Source organism: Hippoglossus hippoglossus, chromosome 6 (genome assembly GCF_009819705.1).
Source record: "Hippoglossus hippoglossus isolate fHipHip1 chromosome 6, fHipHip1.pri, whole genome shotgun sequence".
Classification (NCBI taxonomy): Eukaryota; Metazoa; Chordata; class Actinopteri; order Pleuronectiformes; family Pleuronectidae; genus Hippoglossus; species Hippoglossus hippoglossus.
Window position 1 is genome coordinate 315,186 of NC_047156.1, and position 11,592 is coordinate 326,777.

Here is an 11,592-nt window from a genome sequence, read left to right on the forward strand (position 1 = left end):
ACCACCAGGGGCCACGGTGATGGCCTTCTGGGAAACAACGGCACCATCAAGCACAGGGCCCGGAAAAATGACATTTACGCATAAAGGTGTAAAGGCTATAAGCAGAGTTTTTCATTTTAAAGGACTAGTTCACTGAAAAATGAAAATTCCCTCATTCCTCTCCTCAGCCCTATGATGGAGTGGAGTGGAGTGTGGGGGGGGGGTGTCCACAAAACAGTCTCTTGTAATTCCACTTCTTCGTTTCCAGTGGAATATGAACGTCATCACAGGAGCAGGATGGAGGCATGTCATGATTAATCTGTTTTATTATGTTTGAAGAATCGGTTCACCAGGTAGTTCAGTTGTATTGGATTTGGCTTGCAACACTGTTTATACACCCCCCCCCCCACCCCCCCCCCCCCCCCCTCCCCCCCCCCCCCTCCACCATAGTGCTGAGGAGATAATTAGGTAATGTTCATTTTCAGTGGAACTATCCCTTTATAGTCTTTAACGCGGACGCTCATAACGTGAATAAACACAACCGGAGAGAGAGGGATGAAGCGGAGTGGAGTTGCTGCGTTGTACATGTTGTGGAAACCCCGGGGGGGCGCGTCCTTGCATTGACTTTGTATGTAATCTCGAACGAGAGAAATGTGTGGTGCGTTCAGTGTCAACGCATCATATATATATTTGATATAACTTCAAATACATATTGTGATTATTATTAACTTTTACTTTCTATTACGATTAATGAAGGTTTATCTTTTTGCACCCCCCCCCCCCCCCCATCGTGATCTGACCCAGTCATAAACTCAAGAGGGAATCAAACAAACACAAAGTAAACTTCAAGTTCTGTACTTGTCCTAGTAACTTCTGCTGCGTGTTGTTGTTAACGAACCAGAGGAGCCTGATGTGAACACACGCACTGACTCTGCAGCTGATTGGACAGAAACTCACCTGTACGGTGGTGGTGGAGGGAGACTGAACCATCCTGGTCGGAGCGGGTGCCGCCAGGCGGACGGTGTGAGGTGTGACAGGAGCCTGCAGACGACACGGAGGAACAGACAACGTCACAGACCAGATCATTGTAGTTCAACTGTTTCACACTTTAACTATCACAGCTACCTGCTGATGATTTTCTTCATCAACTGTTTCATGGTTTGGTTTATATTTTTATTTAATTTACACAAGTGATGATGAATGTCTCTTTTGTTCAATTAACAAAATGGGACTGAAAATCCAATGAATGTTAATTGTTTCTTAATAAATCACAACATCATCTAACAGCACTTTACAGAGGAGACCCGACCAATCGGAAGCTGCTGTCAGACCCGCACTGAAGTCCGCACATGTTCCTGTATGTGAGAACAAGTGTCAGAGTGAGTCCACGTGAGGACACAGCAGGACAATGTGTGGAAGCTTCTCAGTGAGCGACTGTGGACGTGTTGACGAGGTTTCTAACACGTGACGGACGTGAAACTGGAAGAACACAACATCTCAGGATGAAGAAGAGGAGCCGCACACGTAGAAGACGAAGACGTCAACAAACACGAGGAGGTTCCAGATCTTCTGGTGATGAGGGCCGACGCCGGTGTGGATGAGCTGTAAACAACAACACTGATCTTTCCACAGCAGAGTTTATACGCCATGTCCGGCCTCCTGCTGCTCTACAGGCTCCGCCCCTGCTGCTCTACAGGCTCCGCCCCTCGCCTGATGTCCCACATGTTCCTGTTGTTGTGATATGTGAATTCACATGTGGACCTTCACACTGACCCTCAATCTGCTGCTGCTTCACAGGACAAACACAAAACTCTTCAGCATCATCAGGGCCGAACTCGTCTGAACTTCAGCGTTAATTCATACTAATTATTAACATCATAAAGAATGAATCAGACCAGCAGCCACTGAACTCAGTACCTGTGCAGATTCTGATTACGGTCAGTACCAGACGTACCGTGGTGGCGGTGCTGACCCGGATGGCGGCCCCAGCCGTCGGTGTGCCAGGTCTCTGGGTGATGTTGGCCACAGTCTGGGCCTGTTGGGTCTTGGCCTGAGCTTGAGCCAGGACCTGCTGAGGGACCATGACCAGCTGACCCGTCTCCGTCCGCACCAGAACCATACCTGAGAGAGGAGGAGACACGGGTCAGAAACCCAGCTGCTGTTCTTTATCATCATCACCCCGTTGTCAGTGATGGTGGACGTTCACTTCCTGTCACACTGGATATGAACTGGAGCTCTGATTGAAACAAACTATCTGTGAGTCGTTGCTTCTGATTCACTGATCAATTGATTTGTGTATAAAATGTACGTTTCGCTCATCATACGACTGGACCTTTGATCATCAACAGTTTCTGATCAATTCTCTGACAATGGATTGATTAATTGGTTTCCCTCCTTTGAGGAGTGAGGAGGAAGCTCGGGGTCGACAGGACGTGACCCCGAGCTTCTGTCTCCACAGGGACCCGAGTGTGCTGTGACACCAGCGGTGACCCTCGGGTGAAGGTGCAGCACTCTCACCTGCAGGCATGGTGAAGCCGGGGGGCAGCTGGATGGTGGTCTGCTGCTGGGGCCGGACAGCCAGAGGAAGTTGAGGGGCAGCTGCCCGGGTCGAGCTCGCCACCATTGCGGGTCTCTGCTGCTGGAGGGAGGTGGCCATCACCGGGCCGCCCGGAGGCCTCACCACAGTCACCGCAGGCTGAGCCACCCCGTTCATGGCAGGTTTGACCCCTGTCAGGGTGATGGCAGCCGGACTGGACACGGTCTGGGTGATGGGGGACTGGACTGCAGAGGCGGTGCTGGTCAGGATGACGGTGTTTCCGGACACAGGCTGACTGGGCACCAGCATCTTGGCGTGCATCAGGGGGGTGCTGTGGTTCATCACCTGAGGGCTGGAGGCTGGGGGGGCGCCCTGGGTCACCACCTTAGGGTCCATCCCGTTCTGGGTGACGCTGGCCGCGGGGCCGGGGTGTCTCTGCAGGACCACGGTGGGAGCCGGTCCCGGGAAAGTGGGCTGAGAAGTCATGGGGTTGATGACCGCGGACCCCCCGGCACTGACAGCACTGATCACGGTGCTGCCTCCGGCCGGTGGCGCGACCGCGGGCGAGTTCACCAACTTTGCAGCTCCGCCGTTTCCGTTTAAACTGAGCAGAGCGGGAGATCCGCTCCGGGAACCGTCCGCCACCGGGACGGCGGAGGAGCTGGGAGCCGCGCTCGGAGCCAGGACAGCCGCCCGGTGGAAGCTAGCAGCGGCGGCGGGCGGAGTGGGCAAAGTTACGGGTCCCGGTCCGGGGGAAGCAGTCGGGGGAGCAGCTCCAACAGTTTGTAGCCCGGCTCCGGTGGTGATCACGGCCCCGGTAGCGACGGAGGAGGTAGAGGAGGAGAGGCTCGGACCGGAGAGCGGCTCGTTGGCGCCGGGTCCCTGGGTTAACCCCGCTTTCGGATGCCCTTGTTGCGGCTCAGCAGACCCCACTTGATCGCGCACTTTCCCTGAGAACTGAGCCGCGGCCGCCGGAGCTGCCTCCCGGTTCCCGTCGGAAAGCGAAGGGGCGGGAGTCTTTCTGTCGCCCAGCTGAGACTCGAGCGAACCCACCAGGTCGCTGACGGCTTTTTCATCCACCTCCGTGAAGAGCATGTCCTCCAGTGGGTCGGAGGCTCCCGCCATCTTTGATGTCGCTCCGTTGTGCAAATCGTATCTTAGAAGGTGCGCATGCGCCGAGGATCTGGCTGCTTTTCCAGCATAGAACCAGATCATATAGATATAGAGACACACACACACACACACACTCACACACACACACACACACACACTTTCTGCAGATGAAGAATATCGACCGTAATGTTTTTCTAGATCAGACATAATAACATAAACCTATTAAAACCTGTGATGGAATTTCACAATTGACCCAGTGGAATTTCACAAGAATAGAAAAAGAAATACTACCTACAAGGCTGTGCAATATAAAGCTGAGGATACAGGTGGTGTAACTGTAACATGTTCACTATGTCTCAGGCACGTCCACCTCCATCCCCAGCACACAGCTGTTTGTTGGTGCCACAGCTTCCTACAATACACTGACCACCACAGACTGGTAAAACCTTCCTGTAGAGGGCGGCACTGTTGTCTGACCAGTCCAGTTTGTTTTTACATCTCCAGGACATTACAGCTGTCCTCCACTCCCCCCGTGAATCACAACAGGGGTGGGGGATCTCCTTCTGTGTCAGGACTCCACCAGCTCCTTGGTTTTTCTGATGTTTGTGTGTGTGTTCTGTGGTCTCGTACCAGGGGCCTGATGAGTTTATCAACGGTTTTCTATTGTTGTCTCTAATGTAAATTTGATCTAAGTTTATTTCTGATGAGTCTCAACTTCCTCTCACAACATTGCAAACATGATAGACTAATATACTTAAAAGTACCAGTGCAAAGATGTAATATACTCCATTAGAAGTAAAAGTCCTTCATTCAAAGGAACATTATAAGGAAACGATACTTTAATACTTTATTTATGAATCTGAATGAATGTGTGAGCTGCAGACGTCACCACATGATCATGCGAACGGTACTCGGTTACTCTCTCTTACAGGGGAACGGTACTCGGTTACTCTCTCTTACAGGGGAACGGTACTCGGTTACTTTCCATCACAGTTATAACGGTACTCAGTTACTTTCCATCACAGTTATAACGGTACTCAGTTACTTTCCATCACAGTTATAACGGTACTCAGTTACTTTCCATCACAGTTATAACGGTACTCAGTTACTTTCCATCACAGTTATAACGGTACTCAGTTACTTTCCATCACAGTTATAACGGTACTCAGTTACTTTCCATCACAGTTATAACGGTACTCAGTTACTTTCCATCACAGTTATAACGGTACTCAGTTACTTTGTGTCCAGAGTACACGCGGCCTGTGTTTTTCTTCTGTCCTGCACACATCTAGGTGACGGCGCAGCGTAATCTCGCGAGAGTGTGAGTTCTCGTTAGCCCCCGCGCTCAGAAGCCTCTGATGGAGGAGGTGGCCATGTTGTAGCGACAGATAGAGAAGCTGAGCGGGATCACTACCCGAGACGTTCGGCTCTGAACCGGCCTTGTGAACCACACCATCCTCCGGGACCGTCCGTTCTGCTCCCCGTCACTGCGCCGGGCTACAGACGACACCATGAGCGGCGGGACGCCGTACCTGGGCAGCAAAATCAGCCTCATCTCGAAGGCCGCAATCCGCTATGAGGGGATCCTGTACACCATCGACACCGAGAACTCCACCGTCGCTCTGGCTAAAGGTGACGCTGCTCCCGGCGCCCAGCCCCGCTCCCAGCGGGGGTACAGTCCGACCACGGTTCAGAATTAAAGGCTGAAAGAGAATCCGCTCCAAGCGGAGGAAGTTAATTTGTCCACAGGTTTGATTCAAAACACGTTAGCCAGGAGGCTAGGGCTAGCCTGCTAACGATAGCTAATATGCTAACAGCCGAAGCGGCACAGTGCGATGCGTCAGTCCCAGCAGAGAGAGCGATGGAGCGGGTCACTGAGGGGGGGGAAGCCGCCTGTGAGAGGCGCCATTCGGCTCAGTTTAACCCTCCTTTAATCACCTGTGGGCGGATTAACTCCGACCTGTGTCTGCTACATGAGTCAGCTAACGTTAGCATGGAGGCTAGCTGCAGCGGGTTTTAATGTTTTTCTGTCACCTGCTGCTCTGCATCCTGACGTGTCGTCACTCACCTGTTCGTGACGACAGAGCCGAGCAGCAGCTAGTGACGTAATGAGCAGCCATGTGTTTAAACACGTGTTTAATGTGGTGACCACTGGTTTGTAAACCTCGGTGCAGCAGGTTCCTTCATCTGCTTTGATCTTCCACTTCTCAAAGTAACGACACTCATTAAAACCTAAAACGGACTCGTTGATAATCAATTCTAACACATTCATTCACAAGTTCCAGCTTGTAAACGTCACTGACTGGTTTTTTCACACTTTCTCATGAACACACTTGAAGATTTAACCAAACATTTGCAATATTTTCAACACAAAACAATAAGTAGACTAATTGAGGAAATCGTTTGCAGTTTAATCATTAATAACAAAGTTTCCATTAAAATGTGTTTAATTCAGAATTCAATAATATTAAATCAGTTCAAAGGAGAACCGCTCAGTTAAGTGCTGTATTGCTGAAGTGTGCCTGGAGGTTTTAGACCTGTGACTCTGTTCGTTGTCAGTTCGTTCCTTTGGAACAGAGGACCGCCCCACAGACAGACCCATCCCTCCTCGAGATGACACCTTTGAGTACATCATCTTCAGAGGCAGCGACATCAAGGACCTGACGGTGTGCGAGCCACCGAAACAAACCAGTTCTCTCCCTCAGGACCCCGCCATCGTCCAGGTTCGTCTTCACCACACACGCGTGTCGTTCTCGTCTTTGTGTTTGTAGTTGAATGTCTCATGTCTCTCTCTCAGTCGTCCATGGGCTCCAGCTCCTCGTCCTCTGCTTCCGCCGCCCCGACCCCGTTCCAAGCAGCTGGTTCCTATGGACTCTTCAATCGGGCCCCAGTTCCTGCCTACAACCAGTTCAGCACCAGCCCCCTGGTTTCCCCCTCAGTTTGGACCTGTTGGTGTCGGTAGGAACATGACTTTTGATCAATGTGTGTGTGAGACGTGTTTCGTGATTGTATTATTTAACTGTGGGGAGAGCATGACATCCAAAGGTTCAGGGTCTGTCTGTGACTCTCGTACCACGTTAATCATGCCACAGAAAGTGGGGGGGGTTGATTCATGGCTTTCATCAGGCTGTCACTCTCCTCCTCTACAGCTGCACCACGCAAGTCTCACAGCTTCGATCTTAATGTTGTATCTGATACGTGACGCTGTGAATTTCATCATCACAGGAGACACGTTCAAGGCACATTTTAATGTCAGGTGTGAACAGATGAACTGAACACTTGTGATCAGATCCCAGGACAGATGTTAACACCAGGTGTGAACGGAGCCTCAGTTTTTGTTGAGTCGCCATTTGAGAGATGAGATGATGATCGGTTAACTCCTGCACGTGACACACAGACACACACACACAGACAGCTACAGATCAGATGGGTGTATTTACAGGAACACAGCCTCAGTCTCTTCCTGCTGTTCCTCTCACACAGGACAGTCAGTGGCGTTGTTTGACTTGAGCGTAGCCTCGACACAGACTCAGTGTGACTCACGCTCTCTGGTAACTGAAGGTAAAAGTCTGCAGGAGTACGAGGGAATCACAGATCCGTGTGTGCTGTTGTTTTCTGACACTGAGGTCCCGCCCATCTACACTCTCGACCAATGGCGAGTCAGTGTCGGCTGTCATATTATCAAATATTCCTCTGAAATTTGTGTTTAAAATTTAGGTTTGAACCAGCGGCCCACTCAATTTAGTCTAGAACTAATCGGCTCATGTGTTAACGCAGCTCATTGTAGTTTAATGAGAAGTGAACTAACACACATCTGTTGTCCAGGCCGCAACAGCCCCACCCTGGACCCTCTGAGGAAGAGCCCCACCTTAGAGCAGGTGATCCAGGCTGCTCCGTCGGCCCCGACCGCCGCCACCATCGCTCCGGCTCCTGGCCTGGGACGCAGGAGCCCCCCCCACACTCGCACGACTCCCCTCACTGCCGGGCAGAGCAGTCAGAAGGTCCAGCACCAGGATGGCGTCGACCCAAGGAGGGGTGAGACTGTCAGAGGAGGCCGCGGCAGCCAGGGCTGGTCTGTGCCCCGAACCATCTCCGCCTCTCACATCGCTGCTGTAGATAGGGCTCCCCCTGCAGGCCTGAGCCACTCTGTCTTTAGCCACTCAGGTGAGACGTCTGTGCTGCTGCTCCACTTTCACCTCCCACTAAGACTCATCAGATTTCACACATTCTCATGGAAATAAAAAGTTAATTTGAACAAACACAAAAAGTTATTGTTTACACTATAATCCACATAACAGAGTGACGATAAGACTAAATAATGTCCGTGTCACCGGAGGGTCTGAGGTGAACCAGCTGATCAGTGAACACTGACTTCACACTGACTCGCTGTACTGTGAGATTTATTGTTTAGACAAAACACAACTAAGAATAAAAGAGCACAAAAATATTTAAACATATTTATATTAATGTCTGTTTTCACCTAAAAAAAGATGTTTCATCTTTTAGTTGTTTTTATTACTAACTTCATTTTACATTTCTGTGCTCATGAACGAGGCTCAGATGAAACTCTAAAGTTTGATACTGTGAACAGAACCTCTGTGTTTTATTAAACACTGTGTTCATGTGTTGTCTGAGCAGACGCCAGGGGGCTGAACACACCGTCTGGTGCTGCCGCTCGCTTGTCTCTGAAGTGTTTCTCTGCTGAACGTTGTCCTGATTGACACAAGTCGAGGCTATAAGTTCTCGCTACAGTCGAGCTTCACTATGTCTGGCATCGTTTTACTTTCCACTGTGTCGTCATGTGATCGTTTTGTTGTGCTCTTCCTCTTCAAACTTCTTTCTTTTGACGGATGTCACCTTTATTTCAGCACCTGCCGGAGCACCGGCTAACCGCCGCGGGCGAGGAGGCGGCCACCGCGGCAGAGGACGCTTCAATGTTCGCCGGGACGGACCCATGAAGTTTGAGAAAGACTTTGACTTTGAGAGCGCCAACGCCCAGTTCAACAAGGAGGAGATTGACCGAGAGTTTCAGAGCAAACTGAAGCTGAAAGGTATATATTTAATTTTTGTACCAAATTAAATCTGGTTCGACAGCGGACGGCTGCGGTCTGTCAGACGCATTAAGAGACCAAGTGTATTCACTCTCAGATGAGAAGACGGAGAAGTCAGAGAAGACAGTGAATGGCGAGGACAAAGGCGATTCCGGCGTGGAGACTCAGAACAGCGAGGTCAATGCTGACGAGGAGGGCGACCCGCTCGGCCCCAACTGCTACTACGACAAGTCCAAGTCGTTCTTCGACAACATCTCGTGTGACGACAGCAGGTACGAGTGTGTGAACAGTGGCGTGTGTTAACGGTCTTCACCACTGAACTCACTCAGATGTTTCTTCTTTCTTTAGGAAAGCAAACGACAAGTCTGGAGGCTCCGTGTTCCCACGGTGAGTGTTGGTCTTGTCATGTGACTCAATTTCGGCCAATGAAAAACTTACATTATCAGGCCGCTTGTCGTCTGTCAGGTAATTAGTTCGAAATGAATCCTTCAAAATAAAGTGTTTTCAACTGTTTGTTCTTTTACATTAGAGTGAATTCATTCTCTTTCTTTCTTATTTATTTATTTATTTATTTATTTATATATATATATATATATCTCCTACAGGGAGCGGAGGCAGACCTGGGCGGAGGAGAGGCGAATGAATGCTGAAACATTTGGTATCCCTCTGCGTCGCGGTCGCGGAGGTTACCGTGGACGCGGCGGGATGGGTTTCCGTGGAGGTCGGGGGCGTCCTGTGAGCCGAGGGTCCTTCGGGCCCCCACAGGGCGTCGGCGGCTTCAGGGGAGGATACAGAGGAAACCAGGCGGGCCGGGAGTTTGCCGACTTGTCAGCATACAGGGTAAAGAATCTGTTTAAGTGGCTGAAGCACAGACATGTTTTTAAATCAGTTTGTAAAAGTGTGTTTTCTTTTCTCCTGCAGAAGGACAACAAAGTGTCTGCGTAGTCTCTGTGGACGAAGCTTCTACTCTGAGGTGGAACACTTGAAGATTGTCTACTAGTTGTATATTTGTCACCAGCACTGGGGTCGACTGCTCCAAAGCAACTTAACTCTGAATCTTTCAAAGGTGGAAACGACTACGATGCAGTTTATCACCGAAACCATTAAATCACAAACTCCAGATCTGTTCAAAAATGTCCTGAAATAATAATATTCAAGTTTCAGATGATGGTTTTGTTTTGGATAAATTTTCTGCCCCTGAACCTGTATTTGATCATTTGTTGTCCAGTGTGGTCACATGACTTCCTGTGACTCTCACTGATGTAGCTTTATTCTGTCGAGCACCAGGTCTCAGCTTTCTAATGTGTTTTTCTACCGTGTCCCTCACCGTCACGTCTCTTCGCCGCAGTGCTCGTGACTTTCGCCTGAAATCTTTTCACCCTTCACCTGCGTTTTGTTTTTTCTTTTTCCGTCGATCATAAGATGTTGACTTCTGTGTTTGACGCCATTGACGAGCTGAAAGTTAAATAATCTGTAATTTTCACAATCGGTCGATCGTCAATAAATGAGGTTCACATGTGACGCTGTAAATTCATTCGCTCCAGTTCTCCTTTCACGTTGCGGCTGCGTCAAGGAATAAAATCTGTATTTACACTGATCACATCAGTGAAATACTAAATGATTGATCGCCAGGAAATAACTTTTCAAGCAAAAACAGTGAAAAATCCTCTTATCACAAGATTGCCTATTTTTGTTACAAAATTAAATATTCTGTGGTTTGTGGATTTTTTACAGATTAAAGGATGTTTTGATTCATTGAAACATAATCAACACATTAATCGATAAAGAATATTGATTAATATACATTATTTCTTTTTATTTCTGCATTTAATGTGTCATAAAGCAGAAAAACAGTTATTCATATTTAAAGGCAAGTCATTTCACACAAATATACAACAGACAATGTGTTTTTCTACGTTTTCTAGATCTAAAGTAAGAAAATAACAGAACTGTCCCAAAAAAAGAGTTAACGTTTTCTTTTGTCCTTTGATGGAAAATTCAACTAAAACATCTTTCAGCTGAAAAAACCTTCATGCTTGTTATTTATGTATTTTTCTTTCAACTCTGACACATTGAATGTAGAACTATAAAGACACACTAACACTTTTCGCCTTCCCCATTAAACCATTCTCATCCCTGTAACCATAGAAACGGTCTGGTCTGTCTTGCGGCGTGATGTCACGTATGATGAGTGTTTGAGCGTAGCAAAAGTTTCTGAACAACATTCATGATTTTCATTTCTGAGTGAACGAAGGATCAGATGAATCGAGACGTAATAATCTGACGGGGAAGAAAGCGACGGACATGTTTCTGATAAAGACAAATGTTGTCATGGTAACTGACTCCTCCCACATAGAACAGGATAAAAACATGTACGTTGTTCTTTAAAGACAGAAATATTGTTCTTTTTAGTTTAAAATGTATAATGTTCATTTGTTTTATTGTTCCTGTGAAGACAAGTAAATTTACCTTTAATGACGTCACCGCTCAGGAAACAGCTGAGACTTTTATTCTGAAATGTTGAGGTGGAGCTGAATCTGTTTCCTGTCGCAGAAGTTTCTCCTTCACATTAAAGCTCTTAAAAAGACAAAAGTAAGGTTGTGTCCAGCTGTTGTTCACACAGATGTGTTTCCATGGAGATTGGAGAGTTGCAGCATCACAACAGACTTTTACTTTCTTAATGAATAAATCAAACATTTAGAATATAAAGTCTCAATTAAATGACAAGTTCATGGATTCTGTACAAAACTGGAAAAATTTAACGTGTGTTAAATTCTGTTAATGACGAGTAAAATGGATTTAGTTTTTAAAGGCTCATGCCGACATTTCATCTTCTAATGAGGACCTTATTATATTGTATTAGATTTTTAAAAGATTTATCATTCAGAATAATCAAGTGCATATTTCTCATAT

General features: G+C 47.9%; 2 protein-coding genes across 2 annotated transcripts in view; one reads left to right on the forward strand and one right to left on the reverse strand.

The window, feature by feature from the left end:
• Positions 1 to 3,676, reverse strand: part of LOC117763122 (transcription initiation factor TFIID subunit 4-like) — a 4,201-nt gene extending 525 nt beyond the window's left edge. The window contains exons 1-4 of the mRNA XM_034588026.1: positions 2,497 to 3,676; positions 1,934 to 2,100; positions 937 to 1,020; positions 3 to 27 (exon numbers count right to left, since the gene is read on the reverse strand). Coding sequence (XP_034443917.1) covers positions 3 to 27; positions 937 to 1,020; positions 1,934 to 2,100; positions 2,497 to 3,640 — 1,420 coding nt within the window. The 5' untranslated portion in view covers positions 3,641 to 3,676. The remainder of the gene's footprint in view (positions 1 to 2; positions 28 to 936; positions 1,021 to 1,933; positions 2,101 to 2,496) is intronic.
• Positions 3,677 to 4,953: 1,277 nt separating this feature from the next.
• LOC117762650 (protein LSM14 homolog A-like) lies at positions 4,954 to 11,266 on the forward strand. The gene is given in 10 exon segments (XM_034587145.1): positions 4,954 to 5,260; positions 6,188 to 6,351; positions 6,426 to 6,560; positions 6,562 to 6,586; positions 7,454 to 7,792; positions 8,497 to 8,679; positions 8,777 to 8,951; positions 9,028 to 9,066; positions 9,285 to 9,519; positions 9,601 to 11,266. Coding segments are annotated over 10 exon segments (1,440 nt in total). The 5' UTR covers positions 4,954 to 5,139; the 3' UTR covers positions 9,625 to 11,266.
• Positions 11,267 to 11,592: the final 326 nt, after the last annotated feature.